General features: G+C 37.5%; 1 protein-coding gene across 1 annotated transcript; it reads right to left on the bottom strand.

Annotated features, from left to right (window-relative positions):
• Positions 1-2,101: 2,101 nt before the first annotated feature.
• RAP1B (RAP1B, member of RAS oncogene family) lies at positions 2,102-16,314 on the bottom strand. Its single transcript, XM_003202050.3, has 7 exons — positions 16,230-16,314; positions 14,764-14,832; positions 12,025-12,081; positions 9,951-10,091; positions 8,465-8,608; positions 6,879-6,994; positions 2,102-5,738 (listed from the first exon to the last, which is right to left on the bottom strand). Exons 1-6 carry the CDS (start codon positions 16,284-16,286, stop codon positions 6,908-6,910), a joined length of 555 nt encoding a protein of 184 aa, XP_003202098.1. The 5' UTR covers positions 16,287-16,314; the 3' UTR covers positions 2,102-5,738; positions 6,879-6,907.
• Between the last annotated feature and the right edge of the window lie 6,218 nt (positions 16,315-22,532).

Below are 22,532 nucleotides of genomic sequence, written 5' to 3'. Positions count from 1 at the left end.
GGCTGGGAGGCGGTCTCTTGTGCGGCTCCGGGAGGCTGAGGTAACTTAAAGAAAAACGCCCTTAGCGCGGAAGTTGTCCCGGTATCATATAACCTCTTGTGAAAGTGTGAGGCAACAACCTCCGTGGCAGGGGGAAAGTCGTAGGAGTAGCACGGAACTGCAACGTTACGCGTTTAACGTGTTTTAGTTCTTAACGCTTCCCCAAAAAACGGAGTAGCGTCGGTGTGAAGTACAAGTAACGCACAGATTAGTATCTGGATCGGTTTTCTGGCGCTAGCCCAAATTCCAAGACTGGTCCTTTTCCAGGGCAGAAAGCTGGAAGCAAGTGAGAGATGAGGAAAAGAAAACTCTCCCCTCAGCGCTGCCTCCATTCAAAGTCCGGGCATGAAAACTGAGCAGAAGAAACACAGCTGAAGAGAAACTAAGAAGGCTTTCAAGAAGCAGAGCATGCATTTCTAGCACGATATAAAGGAGTTCAAATTTCAATTATGAAATGGATTTCTGAACTGCCGCTAAGTATCACATGTTTGCATCAACACTGATCCTGACCGCAGCCATGCTGTCATAATCTTCAGTTTATGAGAGGACAGCAGAGCTCCACACTGCCAGGTTGGGTGAGCAACGAGACCTGTCAGCTAGCACCAACAGGTCATCCCTAAGGAATGTGCTCCCAATAGCTGTACAGAAGGTTCATGGGGCTTAGAGGATGTACAAGATTAAAATAAGCAAAACTAACTCAAATAATTATTAATTTAAAATAGGAAAAGATTAAGATAATTTGGATCTGTCACCGTGTGTCTGAGAAGCACAACGGTAGAGCCGAAGAACTTTGTTGTATTGGTCTCATTACAAGCAGTGAGCCCAGTTTATGGGAACTGAGTTTAACATGTAGATTTTTGTACTGCGTGCGGGTGGTTAGTGTATCTTCCCTGCTAGATTTAGAAGTATAAGGATGCCACGTAATATGAAAACATAACGATTACTGACCAGAGCAGGAACTGTAAATTCCACTTTGATTTCACTCTGTATCCAAGATTCCAGGAGCACGCCCTTCCTGCTCTACCCTTCCATGTTACAGTAGCCAAAACAATTGCACAAATTAATTAGAAACTACGCTGTTCTTCAAATGAAAGAATTCACCTCACACCACAGTCTCAAAGCAAATAAATTCTGGTGGCAATGAACTTCCTTAAAACAATGAAACTGTGGAGCACATTATGCAGAACTAGCATTTCTTGAGGCCAAAGTGAACACAGCAGAGTTATGAAGACATTCCTTTCTCCATTCACAAGTCTCTCCCTAAAGAACATCTCATTGAAAACAGGAACCCACCCTCTGCCTGATGACTCAAGATCATGAAAAAATAAATGGTTTTGGAGGGTCCCTAAGGAAAGACAAAGCACCCACACTTCTGATTTTTCAAGTCCAGATATTGCAACACTGAGAATACTGCAAAACATCTTTGCTTATACTTCCAGACTGAGGAGAACATGAAGTTTGACAAATAAACATTATTCCAGAGTTTTAAAGAACAGAGCATTTAAATTAAGCTTAAAGAATCTTCAAATCATTCATAAGCCTTTCAAAGGAAAGACTAAAGTGCTTGATACTCAGAAATAAGCTTTTCTAAAGCTACCTTAGGGAACTACATACAACTATGTTTTGTTATGTATTTGAGTAACTTTTTATTTGCCTTCATTCTTCTCTGCATACACAGGCAAGATAAAACAGCTATAAAGTAAAGTATAACAATGCTGCCGGAATAGCAGTTCAACATTGTATACAAAGCTTTCTGTCTGTGCTGATGTTTGGCTGCATCTGCATATTACAATTTAAAAAATAGGAACTTTAGACAGCTCTATACAGCCTACTCTTTCACAATTCAAAACTAGAAATAAGTTTCCATTGTCTCTAATTCTAAGACAAGGCCTATCAAGTACTAGTTTGTTATTGTGGGAAGATTTCTCCCCTTCAAGCTACCAAGGAGACTTCAGGAAAAATTCATCAAGTTTGATCCACCCATAATTTTAGTTTTATAAAAGAAGAAAATCCTCATCTTTAGTGTTTACCCTCGAGGAAACAGCAACTCTAATTACAACAGTACAGGCGAAAAACACAGCTTTAATCAAAATTCCAACAATATTCTGTTCCCACCTCCTCTTTCTAGCATTGCAGTATCAGTACACATTATGAAACAAACTTAACATCTATCTCTACAACACTTTTCCAGAAGTTATGTTTTTCTTATGCAGAAGAGCAGTAGTAGTTTGAGTTTACAGTGCGTTCATTTGGGCTTCTGAAAACATCTTACAGTCTCAAAATATTCCTGTAACTTAGGCGAGTAGACATTCATTTCACAGAATAATTTGAGAATGAAGAAGGGCATAAGCAACAAGTCAGAAGAAATAAATGTAGACTGAAAAGTCCTAATAGGAAGAGTGCAATTTCATTAAGTATTTCAGGACATAAACATTACTTTTTCCTATAGAAAGCTCAGACATTTAAAATACTGACATACACCAATTCCAGATAGGTAGGAAATAAAGCAGTCAACCTTTGTGCGCACTGTAAGCATAAGCTAACTTTACAGGCAGTAATACACATGTATTAATAATACTGAATTTGGAAAATTACTGCATTAGTTTTCTGAAATGAATTATGCAGGCTTTTATCCAAAGCTTTAAGAGAAGTGTTCTGTTCCTACACAAGTAGTTCAAGTGTGAACTTTTTAAGTGCGGTACAGAAAACAGTTATCCTGAAGTAAAAGTTCTCAAAAAAACTTCAGCAGACAGGATTCTTTTCTAGAATTAAATGCTTACACAGTTCCAATTCTTGGAAGGAACTGGATGTTCACTTCCACAGCAAGAACAGTTTTGCATACTGTAATTACTTAGATAGGAAGAAAATAATGTCATGTTTTTTCCCCTTATGCTTCATGTCCATCACCTTGCATCACTTTGCCAGGCATCTTCCCTTTAACAAGTGGGACACCATTTCCTTTAAGGCTTTCAAGGAGAACAATAATGGTTTTTAGTTGCCACCTGGGTTAACATTCATTAATTTTGCAAGTCTAGCCTGAGTTCTAAGCATTGGTGAAAGAGTATTTTGCTTATTCAGCAGAGTGTTTGAATGGGAAAGCATAGAGTTTCTATAAATTTTTAACTTCCCTGTAGCTTGATCAAAACAGACTACTCCTAATGCTGAGGCATTGTATGTTTACTACTCCACAGAGCAACCAAGAATGTTTCAGAACAGAGCTTTCAGTACAAAGCCTGACATTCCTTATAATCAGTACTTTTTGGTTGGACACTGAGACCAAGCAAAGGCCTCCTGTGATGTTATCCAAGAATTTTCTCTTTCCCATCTACTGCCACCTGTACAGCTGCCCAGAAGAGAACCACATTAAAAAACAGAGATAATGACAACTGGGACATAAAAGCATTGTAAAAACTGAATAAGCAGATGTTGAAAGTGAAAGAAGCAAAAGGAGGAAAAATACCTTCCTCCTTGACAAGCTAATCAGTATCAAGGTTAAAAGAAAAAAAAAAAACAACAAGAACAAAAAACACTAAAGCACCCACTGCTCAAACCTAACTTGCCCTGTGGACCAATCAGAAGGCAGAGTGTACCAAAATACATTTATGGGGATCAGCCACATGTTCTGATAAAGGGGAAGAAATTTCAGTCTTAATTCCAACTCTGCACAGTGAAAGACTATACTACCTCCATTAAAAAATGGCAGTGAGTGACAAAAATACCAGCAGGATGGATCATATGGCCTCTTTAATTCACTTTGGGTAGTGAAGTAGCTAAGGCTGGGAAATTCTGAGATAAAACTGATTTGATTTTGCAGGAAGGAATTAGAACAAGCTCTGATAATTCCGTGCCAGAGAAAAAAAGAAAGAGGTACCAAGTATTTGGGCGTGACAGTTTTCAAAAGCACAGTCAAGATCAGGAGATCATCCATAGTCCATGCATTCCACTTTAGATCTGTTAATACTGTTGGACTGTGAAGTCTGCAAAACTACACTTAATACTTCAAGAATGCTCTTCTGCAGATTTCCCTGAAACCAAACAAATATGGTTTAATCGTCCAGAAAAATCATGTTTTCTCCCAAGATACATATTTTTTCCTTTAATTTTAACAATGAATTCTTCCTGGAAAGAAGGAAAAGAACAGGCAACATATCCTTAGTTTCCCAAAAAAGTCACTGCTGGTCTACTTTTGAAAACACACTTTTCTGTAAGGGAGCCAGTCTTACATTAGAATTTCAAATATTCCGTGTCCAAAGCAGTAAATGAAGTTTCACTCAGAAATTCTTCTGCCCTAGTACACGTGATGCTATTACAAGAAGTATCTGTGGCATGTATTTGTCAAAAGACAAAGCAGTAAGTGTTTCTTTTCATCATATGATGTATGAGTCTGCACTGTGCAAGAGGTCTAGAATCGATATTTACTAACTCTACCAAAACACAAAACATTCAAGTAGTATATAACTGTAATGCAAGCCCTTGCATGGCAATCCAAATTTATTGAACTACTGATGCTAAGTCATACAAAATTGCACCACTTTAATTAAGGCTTTTAGTTTACATTTGGCCACCTCAAAGCAGTTGTAACATTAGGTTGGTCAATTTAAATACTGTGGCTCCCTGTTGGATATACACACAATCTTTACACCCAAACGTTAATGCATACAAAGCAACAAGGCATTGTTAAATAAATCAGCAAAAAGTTAATTACTGCAACTTAGGCCCTGTGACCAATTACACATGATTAAAATTACTTCCCACATTCACATCCACAGTACTCTTCCACCATTTAACATCTCAACCAAAACGTTACACATGTAAAACAATCACTAACAGGCAAAAGTACTAAACCTGTATATTTGGTATTGCAAATACACTTATGCATGAGCAAGCAAGGGAATTCACAGTGAGAATCTACAGCTGCAGAAGCCCGAAAATGATTTACAAAAAATTGTTAAATCATTAAAAAATCGTTTTAAAATATACACTTCTTGTTGTAGACCCCCACTGTACACACAACTATAAACATTGTTCCCTATGTAAACAAGGAAAAGGAAACATACAATAAAAGGTTGAAAAGTCTGGACATTTCCTTCCCAACAGATATTAAAGGCCATGTCTTTAGTCAGACGTTATACTGAAAGGACTCTTAAAGACTAGATCACTGTCTCCACAGGTTTTTCCTAAAATTAAAAAACTATATAGCTGTTGTGTTAATCAAAGCGCTTTTGTACAATACGATGATGATGATCCTGTATTTCTTTAAAAAAGTTACAATAAGCTACAAATACCGATGAAGCAAAGTTATCTGGAGTAGTCTATATAGGAGCTCTTTGGACTTTCTTTTATTATGCTAAAATAGTGGTGCTTTTAGGATTTACATTATTGTACTCTCCAATAGAAAGTGGGGATTGTTGAAGTATACAGTACACAGTTTTCATACATGTACAACATTGGTGGATGAACAATGTCTCTTATCAGTAATACTGGATGTAGGCTCTGGTTTTACCAGTTGCATACACTTAGAATATTTATAAGTAAAAATCTCTCGTGACACTGGAAAGTGATTAGAATGTGCAAACTGATGTAGTAGCTTTCATCCATTTCTTAAAGGGTACCACCACAGGAAAGTCCATTTAAGATGTTGGTAGGTTTAATAAAGTTGGAATGCTGGCACTGTTGAATTGGGCAACAGTTCTTCAGACCTGTAACAGCAAAATGAGAAGTTAACCATGACAAATAGTTATTACTCTCTAGTTAAGAAAACTGAAGCAGGAACTAGCAAAATTCTTAGTGAATATGCTCAGAAAATAACCTGATTGCTTTTCCTCTACTAATATAATCTCTACTGTACATGCACAATATCAAGAAGTGAAACTGAGTTGGGATACACGTGGTAATCCAAGCTGAACTATGGAAGCAATATTTGATGGGCAGTACTAGTTTGCTTACACTAGGGCAATTCCAGTGGCTTTGAAAGTGCACTCACACATTTGGAGAATCAAAGCTCTTAGTCTGAAAGCCCTGTTAAGGAAAGGCAGCAATAATTATTCTCAGCTAATGCCTCTGGAATCCTCTTGGTTTGTCAGTCAATAAAGACCTCTGCCATACTAGGGCTTGGAGAGGGAAAGGAGGAAACAAACTGTTCAAGAGTAATTTGTAGGGGAAAAAAAAAAAAAAATACACAACTAACTCCTGAAAAAACTTACTGAAGAGGCAGGCTGAAACTTGCATGAGCCTTCAAGAGCATTCTTAAAGCACGGGTTTAGTTAGGCAGAACATCAGCAAATTGTCAAAGAATGGGAGATTAATTTAATAACAGTAGCTCCAGGTCAAATATTTAGAGTGTTACAATGATCCCTTCACCACCCTTTTCCCAATGCAACCACTAACCATATCACAGCCTACAATACATCCACGTAGTCCAAAGAAAACAAGGAATTTTCCTGCAACACCGTGCAAATATGAGGATGAGTTTAAAGTGGGTAGTTTGCATACTAAAACATCAATATTTTAGTGTGCATTCCTGATAATTGAGCTCTTGCAGTGTATTCTATGAGCCTCCAAAAAACAAAAGTTCTGCTTCCAAAAGCTAAGTGTTGGAAGTATCAGGACAAGTGTCATTAGTGAGAGTTTTACGAACACCTTAAAGCTTGAAAAAACTTTTTTTGTATCAGTATGAATAGTGCATCTTGTACAACTTCTGTAGTTAAAAATCATAAAAGCTTCAAGATATCAGGAATTTTTTAATGCAGTTCTGCACAATAGAAACTACAAGTGTATTTGCTTGCTTCATTTGTTTTTAAAGTCAAAACACACAAAACTGAAAATTTTAAAAGGTTTACCTGGCTCAGAGCTACAGTACAGCTATGTATTAAAGTAGCTGACATGATGACTTTTTGCGTGCTTTTCCAGGCACTGGAGTTTTTCTGTTAATTTGTCGCACAAGGTCATAAAAGATCTGTGAATGTAAACATCAGTTGGTTACTGGAATTAAGAAGATTCCCTCACAACCTTAACTCTTCAATCTTATTTACTCAGATACTCAAAGATCTCTACTAATATTTAATTATCATGAAGCTGGAAAGCTAAGCTGCACGCTTAACGTCTACTTTCTGCTGAAGATATTTGATCTCTGGGTGAAATTTACCTGAAAATAACAATATGCCATCATGATCAACTAGCATACACTATTACTTCCAATTAATTCAGCAGTCTCTACAGAACTACAACACTACATTTCCTAGACAGGTAAAGTATAAGACTCACACTTTGAGTCTCCTTAGAATTCTAATTAGACTACAGCTTTGTGGAAAAGCTAATTTAAGACAAATCTAGGCACTGCAGTTAAATAGCAGCTGTTTTGTTCATAATTGACATTGTGCCAATTATTTCTGTATCTCTCAAATCAAGTCCTCACACTCAAGCTCTCCTCGCAGTTTTTTAGGGCACTGTCTGCAAAGGCAGACAAACTATCCAGTAAGGGCTTTTTAGTATTTGATGGAAATAAGCTCCAGTTTATTAAACATATAACTTTGGAATTCAGCAAATACATTTTTAAGAACAACTGAGTAGTTTCCAGAAAATCCTAATTTAATATGCATTACTCATTTTAAAGTCAGCTGTGCATAAAACCACCACACATTTGATTACAAGTCTTGCACAGAGGGCCTTTCAACTTGACTGACACTGCCAATAATATTTTCCAGCAGACACAATGAACTGCAGGGTTTATAATAAAATTCAAGCCATTCCAGAAAGGTAAATATTTAACAGTCCTTTTCTAAACGCTTTTTGCATCAGACTCTTTATGCTGATACACCCCCACTGAATAAGAAAGCCTATACTATGGCATGTCCTAAAAATGCATAAATGCATGTGCTTGATCAGGTGCCTAGATCCTGCTAAATAAGTAGGGAGATACAAGAGATGTTTTTTTTGTGAGTTTTATTTTATTTTTTTGCAGAGCACCTATTTATTTTTTCCTCTCCAATCATCTACTTCTGAAAACTTAGTTTTTACTCTTACCATCTCAAATAACTTAACCCCATTAATTTTAAAAGATTGAGCTCTTACAGGTCTTTTTGAGAAATAGATAGCCCAGCAATGTGATCTCAATGGATACAAATTTGTATCAACCAGGGAATTTAGTATGAGAAGCCTGAACCGAACACAAGTATTTACCACAAACTCCTATAATTTGAAAACTGATTATATGAAAATTAGACAATTTGAAAAAGTTTTAAAATAAAAGTGAACCATATCCCTTGATATAAATTAATCATAGATTCTCAAAATAACAAGGTATACTTTTGTCCATTATAACCAATGTTATTTTTGATTTTTTCTTGCCGTATGGTAACATCTAGTTAACAAAATGTTGTCTCATTCTTATCTGCCACCGTTCCATCACACAGGTATCATGCCTTACCTCATTAACATTTATCTTTGATTTTGCAGAAGACTCTAAGAATGCACAATTATTCCATTGCCTTGCTAGGTTCTGACCTTGTTCCTTTCCCACAACTCTTTCATCTTCCAAGTCACACTTATTGCCAACCAGAATCATAGGCACCTAAAAACAATATCAGCAGAGAAATCATTAACAATTTGGAAAAGCACAATGTAAGATACCTGACTGCCAGCATAATTGAGTTCTGGTATAACCAAAACTTAAGCTTACACTTCTGTGAAGCTTCAAAGTGACTGCATTTTCTTTTGTGTCTGCCATTTAGTATGGAGCTGAAAATGGTTGGGTTCATACAAACCACTTATTAAGTAAATTTCACAAGTACTAAGTTTTCTAATGGGATTTTACTTTCGCATGCTTAGACATCGACTGTTAAAATTTAAAGGCATCAAAAGTCTACTGATGACTCAGCTACAAGTCTTCAACATATTCAAAAATCCTGGCATGGATTTGAAGACCGAGAGGAACTTTTAAGAAATACAATTCCAAATGATACAACCCAGGAAAGCTTATGCTAATTTCTGAGCTACATTCATTCTGGTTAAGATTTTAAATATCCCGGGAATTATTCTGATTTTAGTTCAACTCTGTACAACATTAACACTAAAATAAGAAGGCAATTGTTAGGTTTTGGAAAGAAAAGGTGTGCGAAAGCTAAATCCTGCCTTTTTAAGATACATTTGTGATCTCTGGGATAAAAGATTCCACCAGCAGCTTAAATAAGATGAGCATACTTAAAATGATCACTGCTTATTCCCCTCCTCTGCCTAGTGCCTCAGCATGCAAGATATTTCTGATAAAAATAGTTTTATAATGTTTGAAATGTTTATAATGGTTTTAGAATGTTTGAAATTTGAAATACCTTTCCTTTTATTAATGGAAAAAGTAGTCCCTATCAAGGTTAGGATTTTTTAATCAGTTATAAATTTGCTTTAGCTTCACTTCATATCTTAATAATGCTAAGGGCTGCACGCTGAAATTGTATGGAAACAGTATGACTAAACCTGCTCACAAGAATGGACAAAATATAAAGCTACAGAACACACAAGTTTGAAGCTTTCAATACAGTCTTCTGGAAAAATTTAATTTTGTGCTTTCAAAATACCACAAGCAGTGAGAAACACTGTAGGCTTTTTTAAACTTTGTTGTATAGTAATGGAAGTAAAAATACAGTTGCTTTAGACGTGTTGCTGCAGTCCTAGAGAATAAAGTTCTATATAGTTTCAAATTCAGCATTTTAAAAGGTAGAAATTAAACAATTCTCTTTATTGAGTACATGACAAGTTATGGTTTTTTGCCTGTTCTGCCTCAAGAGTTGCATTTCTTTACTATGCGTCTGCTGGTTGATTTCTTATCTAAAGCATGAAACCTATCTGACCAAAGTGTAAACACCACAACAACTGCAATGAGAACTCCAGAAGACTTTAGCATTTAGAGAGATGCTTACATCATCAGTGTCTTTGACTCGAAGAATCTGTTCTCTTAGATCCTGTAAATCATTAAACGTAGACTGTGCTGTGATGGAATATACTAATGCAAAACCTTGTCCGTTTTTCATGTATAGGTCTCTCATTGCTGTAAACTGTTCCTGTAATTAAAAAGAAAGGTACAGAGCTTGCATTAAATTTGCACTTTCCTTATACAAACTGCCATCTACTTCAGGTTACAAACGTTTTACAAGTATGATGCATTTGTGCTCTCCCCTTTTTAAACTAATATTTTACTGTTTTATTGTATCCATTAAAGTAAATTAAGCCACTTCTAAATAAATCCCAAGCCTGGAAGATTATACAGGCTACAACACCTAGATATTGCCAAGGGCTATAGCACTGACAAAAAAAGTCATCACAGAAACTGAAATAATTTGAAAAGAGAGAACAAGTACATTGTAGATTACAGATGTTGCATTCCTCCTGGATCCCTTCTGTATCCGTTCTTTCCTGTCTCCTGTTTGTTCTTCAAAACACATTGCAAAGTAACTGCATCCCTAGTCAATCTCCGTTTTATATTCCAGACACTTCCTATGTTAAATCCTACTTTCATTTTCAAGGAGATTGAATAGAGGATAGAGATGCTCAATAGACTTGTCACATTTTCTAGACTTCGGTGAAAACAGTGACACTGCATATGAAGACTCATTGGTGCACAACACAGCAGCAGCATTAGGACTTGTCCCCGACTGAAAGCTCTCACTAGTATGACTGGAACAACATTTGCCATACTCATCTTGGTGACTTAGCTATCTTGTGATTCATCAATCACTCATCAAGTCCAGGAGCTAGTTCATCAACTGAAAGTACATGATCACAAACTACAGCTGTATTCCAATCCAGCTATTCCAGGTCATGCAGCTCTTCCTAGTGGAGCGTAACTAAGTGTAATAGGATTTACAAGGCTAAATAATGGAAACACTTCAAAGTTCTGTCTGTTTGCATGTCTTCAGCTTTAAAATCCAGTAATATTTTTTTTCTTTTGGAGTAGCGGGACTTAATTTTATACGCAACTCCTCCAAACTTCTGGTTTCTTTTATAAGTCCACCTCTTTCATGGCTGGATGCAGGGAACACGCTAATCAAAACCTTATTATATCTCCACTTTTGTGATTAGAGGCAAGCACTAATGCAAAACAGGGACATTGTTTTCAAAATGACACAAGACATTTAGGTAATAAATCTGCAGCTGAAGTGGTGATGTCAGTTTTAGGTTTATAGGGGATACCAATTATCCACATACTAAACACATACTGAGTTTTTGCATATATGTACTCAAGAAGCCTATATTTTCATATACAAGTTTTCTTCTACATCTGTACCAAATACTACACGTGAGATGAAAAACACAACCTATTACAAGAGTATCCACTCAATTCTTCTGTAGTTTTACACAACCGTACTCTGCTTTGCAGTTTCAATAGACGATTATGGGATCTGATTGTTATTAGAGTTCAAAAAACTCTACAAAAATCATACTATCCTCCAAGGGACGTTCACTGGAATCAATGAGAAGAATGACTAGTTTCAGTGTATTTTGGAACAAGACAGGAAAAAACATGAGTAGCATGCAAAGGGTAAGCATAAACCCTATGCTTTGAGTCCCCATAAGGTGACTAAAAAGATACTATTCCTGTCCCCATGTCAGGAGTCCATCTCAGGCATAAGAGAGAAATGAGAGAAGAAAGTATGTATTATCTACAGCAACAAAAATCAAAGCCAAGTAACCACTGGGCCTAAATTTGTCTCTGGACACTGTAAATTTAAAACAGCAGCAGAATCACTTTTAAAAGTGTTCAGACTGATATTTCTCCTATTAGATCACAGGAAACTTGCAATTTGTTTTCTATTGCAACACTCTAGTGCGAAGAACAAAACCTCTGTTAAAGAACAACTTACATCCAATGTATTGACCATGGTTACTCTTTTGCAAACGAGGAAGGAAACCTGTCATTATTTATACTAAACTCCTTACACTTTCTGAAAGCTTTAACACTGTACAGCAGAACTTGGAAAAACTGGTTTTACTTACTGTTCCTGCAGTATCTAAGATTTCAAGCATACACTGTTGCGCATCTACTTCAACTTGCTGTCAAGAGAAACAGAAGTGGTTAGAGCGCTTCCTCTTGTAACTCTTTAACGCTACTAACAATTGTGTGACTTTATAAGCAGGTTCATAATGCATAAAGTAACAGTGGCTTAAGAAGTTTATATGGATATACACTCTGAAACCAGCAGGAAACAGCCTTCTAAAGAGCCCCAGTGACATTTTCAAAAGCAGCTTCAGCAGCCAAGTACCACTCTGCAAAGTGATTAAGAATTTTTGATTATTAAAAAGGAAGGTTGCTAAATTTGCAATATCAGCAACTAGCACAACTGATTTCTATTTGTTCCAAGTATCATACACAGATAGAAAGAAAAGGTGAATGTTACAAACCTGAATTAGCACACTAGTGCTCATTCGATTACGATTTAAATCACTAAGAGAATAAGTGGTATACAGCATATAATACACAAAGCAAGCCAATAAGTATACTTTCACAAAATTAAGCCTTTAAAGATACAAATTAAGAAACTGAACCAGCTTTTAAAAAAAACTGCATAAGTGTAAAAAAGGCAGATCAATTTCCACATCCTTTTCAGAGTTCCTCTGTCAGTTTCAACTAAAAAAAAAACAAAAAACAAACAAAAGAGGCTGTGAGGGCAGCAGAACACAGAAGTGCCCTCAAACTGTTTCAGGCTGGTTGCCCACATTTTTTTTTCTTTGCATCTGCGCACAAAATTCCTGGTTAACTTTAAGCTTTTCTTTTATAAGTAGATTAGAACTTCAGGGAGGAAAAAGTTATTTCCACTCCTCTCACACTTCCCTCATGTTCCCCAGGGATGGAAAATTCCTTCAACAGTCACTATTTCAGCATAGATTGCTGACAAAGAAAGTCAGCTAATTAAGCAGCATCCATTCCCTTCACGAAGAAATATTTGGGGAGTAGATCAAGTCTGACTTTTAAGACTTCATGCTCAGTTATTCTATCCATGCTCTTTTTATTTCTGCTCAAACTTAAAAATACTTCAAGCCACATCCTCTCAACTTCAAATACTTTAAATTTCACATGAGCAATACAGAATTGCAACTGCTCAACAAATGTATTTTAAAACTACCAAGAAGGTTAGGACACTAACTAGAGTGAGGAAAACATCATGAAGTATCATCCACACTTAAGCAAGACTTCATCTGACTGATTTGAAAAGAATACAAACATATTCCTCTTTGTTTCAGGACCAAAACTAAAATGAATACTGTAAGATCACCACTATAAAAAAAAAAAAAAATCATTGTCAAAACACAAATTTTCTTGAGATAACTTCTCCAGCCTCCATGGAAACAGCCTGTAGATAAAATCATCCAGAAAACATAACAAATTTAATGAGACATGAAGACTGTGAGTATATAACAAAGGAAACATTTCACTTTAATACAGCTTGTGCATATTTTCGGAGTCATTTATTGCAAGCCTTTGCTGGGTCAGACTCACTGACTATTATGATTCCACAATTCCTGTTCATCTAACATAAAGAACATTGTTACTTTTTTTTTTTGCCAGCACTGTCTCTTTAATAAGACTTTTGTATGCTGAAAAAGCTCTGAGCATATAGGCTTTCAGACAGAGCTAGATTTCTGTGAGGTCAAAGAAAACAAGTGTGAAATTATTGTTTTGCTAATTCCTCTTCTGTTCAGAAGAAACTCCAGTAACTACACACTGCAAAGGCTGCTAAAGCAGTCTCTGTTCCACTATCAATATTGCCCCAGAGCTGAAACAGGAGGCCCTGCTCAACCCACCCCTATCCATGGTTTGTGTATCTTGCCTTCCTTGCACAGACACCAATATTTCTGTGGCCCCTCATGGTGAGAATCAACACATTTGGAAGGTAATTCAGCTAAAAAGTAATTCAGCTAAAAAATGAACAACATTAAGAAACTGACACTGATCTGCTTCATTAAACAGTTAACTCTTTTGTCAGTATTCCAGATGTGAACTGTCTTAGCTGAGAATATTAATCATGGTCTCAGTGAAAAATGAGCAATGTGGAGAATTCAAGATGATGCACGCAGAGTCAGACCTCTCAGCCTGTCATGCTGAGGATGAGAACAGAAACTAACAGGTCACTGTTTGTTTGCTTATGATACGTTTGTGTCAACTTATTAATAAAACAACCCATTTAATAGAACCGTATCAAGCATATCAGTGAAACTGTTAGGAACGTAGTACATTGCTGCTTGCATTCTGAAGGTGAGACTGAATTTGGGTTTAGTATATTTTCTTAGTAGCAAAGAAATTTAAGAACTCTGGAATCCAGGTCAAAGTCTACCTGCAGATCCTAACTCAATACATAGCTGTCATACATATCCATGTAAACTCATATAGGAAAATAATAAAAATAGAAGTGGTAGCATATTAGTAAGCATGAAATTATACATTTATGTATAAAATATTTTTTTTTAGTATTTCAGTGTTCCTAATTCCAACAATAAAATTACCACTTTTTCCTGACTAGCTAGTAGGTATTATGCTTAAACATTAAAAAGCTAGCCTTGCATTACTCCTCTCAGGCACACTTTTTAAAAGCATCTTTACATTTCAAACTTCAGTTACCAGATAATATATGACATTATCAAACACACCCTTTTTAAAGTAAAAGCTCTAATGCTTGACAACATCTACAGCAGCCTGAAGTATTAAAGTTTCTTAAGCATAAGAGTTTTTACACTTACCTTTCTGTAGGAGTCTTCTATCGTAGGATCGTATTTTTCAACAAATATTCCTTGAACAAACTGTACAGTCTGCAACACAAAAGTTCTTCTAAGGCCTTCTTGTATAACATACAGTGCATACAAAAAGATAAAAACTACCGTTCTAGGTGTATATTCAGTTATCTATTGCATTTTGGAAAGCAAACTAAGTGACAGACAAGTATAAGTTAAGTGAAATAACAGGAAGCTTAACAGGAAGCTAGAGGTATTTTCTTATGTGATTAAGTATTGTCAGGTAAAATAATATCACACCTTCTAGCCACTGTCACAGCATAAGAATTAAAGTACACATTGATTAAAGGTTTGTCTAACTATTGGAATCATTATTAGTTGAAGAGGTTACTGTACAGCTGAATGGCTTCTACATTTGTATTCTGAACCACTGCATCGTTCATTGTGCACATCTTCAAGCACAGGAATTACTCAAAAAACAAATGCCAGTATTTACTAGCCTTAAATAGACTAAGATATTCCTGCATAACTAGCACGTAGGACAATTTTAGCACGAGTGGAACTTTAAAACTGGCCAATTAAGAACAGACATGTTCAAATCCAGAAATGCTACAGTAAAATAAGAACTGTGAAGTGGAGGAAAAAGTTATTTCACAATCTAAAATTATTTGTCAAGTAGGTCTTCCTTTAGGAACTCCTCTGTAAAAGAGTAATTCCTTCACCCTCCAAATATTTAGATCTTACTTTCTGATAATGTACACAATTTGTACACAATTAAACTGAAAGATGTGAAGTTCTCAGGTGGGCTGAGACCATCTCATTTTGTGAACTCCTTTAGTGCTAATGTAGGTTGATACGACTGTAACTTCTCTGTATTAATTTAACTGAAATGCACAAGTTCCTTGGTGTATGGTCATTTATCTGCTGTAGCTGTTCACTTACTTGCAAGCAAAGGTGTTGAAAACATGCTAGACAAATGGACAGAAGTATCTGCACTTAAAATAAATTAGTGCTTTAGAGACTACTATGGAATATTACAAACAGTACCCCAAAGAACTTTATACAGACAGAAGTTAGCAAAGCCAGGCACACGCAAGCCAGTTCACCCTGCTGGCCTCCCAAAAGAGCTTCATTTCCCACAGACCTATGGCCAGTCTGGTAGTGAAGCCAGAGACTTCCAATACTGCAGTGGCTATACATTTCACTGCGAAGGATATGCAAAGGTCTGACCAAGCACCATCAACCAAACTCATCCAGAAATAACAGCGTGCACAACTGCACCAATGGAGGTGAATACACCCAGAAAGCAGTGGCAAGCACGCTGCAAAGAGTGTACTTATTGTAACCGGAGCCCTCAGCAGCCGTTACTTACGTTTATTTGTGCTCACTCACATGAAAGTAATAGGGGTTAACAGAAAACGTCAGAGAAAGATGAAGATGCTGGAAATATGCTTTAACTGCCTCACAGTACTTACCAGAGCAGACTTTCCAACACCTCCAGAACCAAGAACCACTAGCTTGTATTCACGCATGGTGCAAGAGAGAAATCGCCCTCAATACCTAAAACACACAACAAGTTATTCACCAGCTTTGTTCATCAGGACTGCTATTTTAGCATTACTACAGACACCGTTCTCTTAAATGTGTAAGACACAAGCAGTTAAATACCGATATAAGCTATTAGATACCATTATAAGCAGGATGTCATTCAGTTATTACACGATAAGGAAACTATGGACACTTAACGACAGTAGTCATCAATGCTACTTCCCTTCCACTACACCAAAGAGTATCTCTAAGTTTTTCTTTTTAACAGGACTTTAAGACTTAGAAGTTTTCATCCTTTATTCGCAGAAAGGAAGAATTAGGTGTAGAAATTAATTTGCTCCTATTCAGAGATAATTCTGTCACAGCACCCCAGTCAGTGATGTGTTCACCAAACAAGCGCGCACAAGGTCTTCTAGAGGAACCAAGCCACAGGATCTCCCTGCAATAGTCACAACAAGCACTGAAGTATTTCATAGGGTTCTCAAGATCATTCTTACACGCACAGAAGTTGTCTGCACTATGCATCTTGCAGCAACAGACCTGAATCATTATATCCCAGAGTCACTCAGATGCCTGAGGAGACTGCAGTTTTACAAACACATTTACAGCATTGAGTTTACCAGGTAAACTGCTGCTGCTATTGCTCTATTACTGCAGAGAACATTCAATACCTATGGTATTGACGCAGACCTTCTAAAAACATTTCTTAAGTTTTCAGAGCTATTACATATCCCTTCCTCATCCAACCCCCCAAACTTATGTCATGCTGCACAAGTTTTTCTAATTTCACATGCACACACATGTAAGTGATTTTACTCATATAAGCTGACACACATGAAACAACATCTCCACTTTCCTCTGAAGAACTGCAGCATACCACTGATATCATCAGTGCTGGCTAAAAAAGATGGATGGGAAATTTCTTTCAGGAACAGCATCTCTTTAATTCCTCATAAACCACAATACAAATCTCAGCCAAAGTTTCTATTGGTTCACTCAAAATTTGTTCTATATCCAGAACGCACAATCACAACACCGCAATTCACTTCACTACATTTGATAAAAAGGATTCGTGATTTTTAAATACACAGTGGTCATCTTCAAACCACCAACTCTTAATGAAGGGACAATAAAATGCTGCAAACCTTCAGCTAAATAGTACATTCTCTATCACATTAGAGTTCTGTCATAAAAGGAAAATTGAATAAACCCTATCATAGCAGAGCTAACAGTTACCCTTAAAAAGAAATGATTATCCAAGAGGAGGTAAGTGGGAATTTCCTCATTCTGAAACATTTAAAAGCTAAATTATTTGCAGAGAGACTTGTGTAAGAAAATTAAGCCAACCTCTTCCCAGGAAGCAGGCATTTTTCAGAAAAAGAACAGCAGGGTCCCAAAAGTTAGTTGGAAAAAATACAAAAACCAAATCAAACACACAAAAAACAATGAAAACATCTACATGAAAACCACGTGCTTAAATCTGAGAACTGATTAATGTTCTGCTAGATACCTAAAGCAGTTACAATGGCTGTGGTTTAAAACTATCTTGAAGCAATCAAAACACTCTGAGACCATTCCTCTCCAGCAGGCCAGGAGTTCCATGCTGGCTGTCTGCCTGCCTATGGCTGTCTACTGTGTCTGCTTGCTCACCTTCACTGAGAACTAACCTGCAGAACCAACACAGATGCTGGGGCCTGGTTTTGGGTCTCACTGCTCAATAAAGAACCCTCTGACAGCCCTGCAAACAGCTGAGCTAAGAGAACTGCTCCCACTGCCTCAGGAAAAAGCTCTCTGCTCTTCCTGCACACACTCCAGCACTCGGCAGGCTGACTTACCTGCCTTCAACTTCCCCTGCCGTGGAAGAAAAGTTGAGGGGCAGAAGCAATTACTGCTCATCAGCAACGCCCTCATACCTAACAGAACAACTTCTCATTCTGCCCTTTGAAAGCACTTTTCCTATACCAATCCATTCACACCATGTTTATAATCTATTTGGCACCATTGAAGACGTTCCATAAGACCTACCGAGCCATACGTACCAAGCCTCGTTGTAAACACCAGGAAAATGCTGCCCAAGGAGGTTGTGGATGCCCCATTCCCTGGAGGCATTCAAGGCCAGGCTGGATGTGGCTCTGGGCAGCCTGGTCTGGTGGTTGGCGACCCTGCACATAGCAGGGGGGGTTGTAATGAGATGATCATTGTGGTCCTTTTCAACCCAGGCTATTCTATGATTCTATAAGAGGTATCATCTCTAATTAATGAAATGCACCTTTAAAACTCCTGACAAATTAAGTCTGCAATTACTTTACCTGTCACTGCCTTAAAACAAACATTCAGTTATGCCTTTATTTTTGGAAAGGTGTCACTGGAATGACATAAGACACAGTGGGTGTAGGGGAAATCCCAGCACTGTAATCTGAGTGAACTGCAGCAATTTCGCTGTCTTGCAAAGAAAGGTTTGAGCAGAATTTCTCAGTATTCAGTCTAAAGTTAGCAACTAAAAGTAGAAATGTCAGTAACAAAGGCTGACAGTAATTCAGAAGTAATAGAACTTAAGCAGCATATACCAAATATCTGTTTTACTGACTGGTTTGAGTCATTGGTGACTTCCAGCAGAGTTTAATGCAAGCCAGGGCTTCTTCTGGCAGCCAGGTTTGGAAGCTCAGTCCTACATATCCAGCTGCTTTACAAGACCCAGGAGCTGGTTTCACTACTTTTAGCACAGTACGTAATTGAAGCACATATATGCGATCACAGCTTGGTCAGCCAATCCTCTTCATCCACAAAATACCTAAGCAAAAAGCTTTAACGTCTCTGTACATGTATCAACGACTGCAGCATGCTCAACAAACGTTTCTCTGACCTTTTCTCCCAATTCAGGCAATGAGCAACCAAAGTGCTAACTTCCCCTTCCCCATGACAACCCGTCTGCCACTTACACAACTACTCCTTGACTACCAAAAGCACACAATAATGCTTCAATTATACGCACCCACAGCCCCTATACAGCCCAGCAGTAGCTGGACATTTCTGCACTGCTTTACTGTTAGTCCAGCCATGACTTCTTGGAGCAAAACACAATACAACCTACTCCTCAATACACTTTAAGATTAACACGGACATCTCTGGAGCACCGCATGAAGCAGAAGCAGCACCATCCGTGTCCACTTAGCTCTACCATCTCACAGGCTCTGAATAGCAGCCCTGATGTCACTTCACCTTTCTATTAACTGCTAATAAAAGAAGGGCTTTCACAACAAAAGAATATTTTTCTGGCTACAGAGCTTTGCTTCCTCAGCTAACAAACTACCAGCTTACAGAGCAAGAAGCTGCTGGTCTGCCATGCTATTCAATGCAAGAAAATCTTAGTGCTTCATTTTCCAGTGGTCAGCATGCTGTTGGCTGCAAGCATGCCCAGCCGCCTGAACTAGGACACCAGTACTGCCTGAACTTGATTTTCCAGTGATTCCTGACCAGCCTGACCTGACTGTGCTCTAGCTCAAACTCATCCTTCTGTACCTCATGTTGTACTAACTGCTTGCATTTGAGACTTGGTTCCTACTTTCTTTTTCAGACTGAAACAACACTTTATTCTGGAATTAATACTATGTTCAGCTCCATCTAGTGCTGACATGGTTTCCTACTGACTCGTTTATCACAAGGGATGGGGGAGGAAGAAGATGGAAGATGAAGTATGAAAGAGGAGATTTAAGCCATAAAATACCCAATCATTCAGTTACCCTGATAGCATTTGAAATAACATAAGCCGTTAAGCCTCATGCAAGCCACTAACATAAGATGTTCCACTATTAAAAGCTATGCACACTATAAAAGCCTGAAACAGAAACTCAATCTCCTGGTGGACTGATGGCCATCTATGCCTGATTTTTCTTCTCCTCTATCTTCTCTGAAACATACATGAACAATAAACAGCTTCTCCTTATACAGTCTTTCCCTTGCATGTCATGTGTTTTGTTCTTCCTCCTCCCACCATAACAGGGAAAAAAAAGGAAGTTATTGGTGAAGAGCATGTAAATTAAGAAGCCACCTGCACTATCAAGACAGGAGCTGAGAGCAGCACCTCAAGAATAGTTGCCAGATTACACTAACCTGACATTTCAGTAATACTCCTTCATTCTAAAGCTATCAGTCTCGAGAAATGGATGTACTCAAGAAGGTGCCAATAGAAAGGAAGACAGTATAGTAGTTAGCTGAGCCATAGGTAAGCAAAAACAGGATTTATTGGACAGCGGATCATAAGAAGTACCCATAGAATTACCCAACAAGCAGATACAAATCATTACAAACTTATTCAAAGTAAATAAACCAAGTAAGTTATTTGAATCCCTACCTTCCCACTTCTCTTAAGGAGAGTATTTTAATAGAAATTTACATTGCTTTGAAGGCTGGCCACCCTTAAAGAGACAAGCCTTTGAGAAACAGGAGCAATGCCAACTTCCCTCGCTTTTTTGTTTTTCTAACTTTAGGCAGGACAGTGCTGTCAACTGTGGTCTCTATGTGGGCACTAAAGAACAGGAAGCATCCAAAAAAAAGTAAAGGCCTATTTTCCAGCCTTAACTGGAAAAAATATTGGCTTTGAACAACTGAGAAGAGTTTTTATATGCACAGCTACTCAGCATAACTGAATCCTGCTGATGTCTGGTGCAAGTTTTAGCTAGAAAGGAAAACTAGGAAATCTGCTCTTCTTCAAGAAATAATATTTTCACATGAACTGGACTCTAACACTACACTGAATCCAGAGTCCCTCTAAACTACAGAGCTCATCTGGGCTCTGCAGTTAACAGAGGTGATGTGACTTCAGTAACTGCCTTGCACTCTTCCTGAAAGGTGGCTTTACCAGTCTGCCCAAGTCTGAGCAGTCTCCCATTTCTCAGTATTACTTCCTCTAACGCATACCATTAATGCACTAGTGTTACTACACCATGCTTTCCATACATCAGCCTACTGTATGTAATGTAATACATGCATTAATACATTAATAAGAACACTAGAAAGTGATAACTAACTCAAAGATGACAAAGGAGCATAGAAAATTGAGAGTAAACAAGAGACTTCTTTAGAGGAGAATTCTTCCTAAAGTAGGAAGGCTGCTTGCTTCACTCTAATAAGTGTGCCATTCAGAAGTAAAATATCTGAGATAAACTGGAAGTAAGAGCCTTTTATGCACATGGATGGACACTTCATCCAACAAAGATGCTCTCTGAAGAATGAGCAGCTATGTGAAAAAAAACAACCACCATTTGAACAGAAGGAAGAAAGCAGAACAATCCGCTGAAACAGAAACATTTTAAAGGGTTCATGTGTTTCAAGGATCCTCAACATGGAACTCACAATCAGTTTTCTACTCTGATCAGATAAAGTGGGAAAAAAATGGCTTTTGAACATTTTCTTAGACATGTCTCCAAACAAAAGCAAAGCGATGGTCTTTAAGATGGTCAAGGAAGAAAAAAATGCTACTCTAGTGATGAATGAAGAAGTTGTATGCTTACTGTTTGTAAAGCCTTCCTAGAAAGCAACTACACAATAAAGAACTTCAAGAATTTAGGCAAGATTAAATACCATTTGAGGCATCTGAAAGGAATTTGGCTTGATACAATAGTCACAAAAGCAGGTTTGATTTTTTGGGGGGAAAGCAGTGTTATAGGGGTAGAACTTAGTTTGCTGGTCATCTTTCAACTCCTTCAACTTCAAATTTTCTTTTAGGATTTGTTACATGTCTGAGGAATGGAAAAGCTAATCGTTTAATCTCTCCAAGTGATATTAAGCCAAATGAAGTTGTAACTGGAGCTCAGCTCCAGGCCAAAAAAGGATCTAAATGCAGTCACTCCTTGAAGATATCCCTGAGACAGACTTATATGAACTAGTTGTTCAAGCATGGAATTAAGCAAATAGCCCTTACAAGAAATTATCATTCTGAGAGCTTTATAGGCACCATAACTCTGGTTCAGACCTTGGCATTCTGGTTGCATTGTGAAGCTGCAGTATATTCACTAAAATTTTCATAATGCCTTTGCCTTTGCATATTTATCTCTTTGAAAGAAATATTTTGAACAACCTTGTGAATAGTGCTCTTAAACTCCTCTTAATTGTTTCCATGAGAAAAAAGTTTCAAACATTAAAATGGCAGATCAAGCAAATTAACTTTACCTACCTGCAGTCACCCATGGAGAAATTCACCAAGGAAAAAAGAGATCCTACTTCTCAGAGAG

Source organism: Meleagris gallopavo, chromosome 1 (genome assembly GCF_000146605.3).
Source record: "Meleagris gallopavo isolate NT-WF06-2002-E0010 breed Aviagen turkey brand Nicholas breeding stock chromosome 1, Turkey_5.1, whole genome shotgun sequence".
In the NCBI taxonomy this organism is placed as follows: Eukaryota; Metazoa; Chordata; class Aves; order Galliformes; family Phasianidae; genus Meleagris; species Meleagris gallopavo.
This window is presented reverse-complemented; position numbering and strand designations above follow the sequence as displayed.

Excerpts from the sequence above, each read along its gene's own strand:
- RAP1B (XM_003202050.3), bottom strand. The coding sequence starts at position 16,286 with ATGCGTGAATACAAGCTAGTGGTTCTTGGTTCTGGAGGTGTTGGAAAG. Across the intron at positions 10,092-12,024 it reads TCTTAGATACTGCAGGAACA|GAACAGTTTACAGCAATGAG; the intron begins GTAAGTAAAACC and ends TTTTAATTACAG. Across the intron at positions 8,609-9,950 it reads GAGTCAAAGACACTGATGAT|GTGCCTATGATTCTGGTTGG; the intron begins GTAAGCATCTCT and ends TATTGTTTTTAG.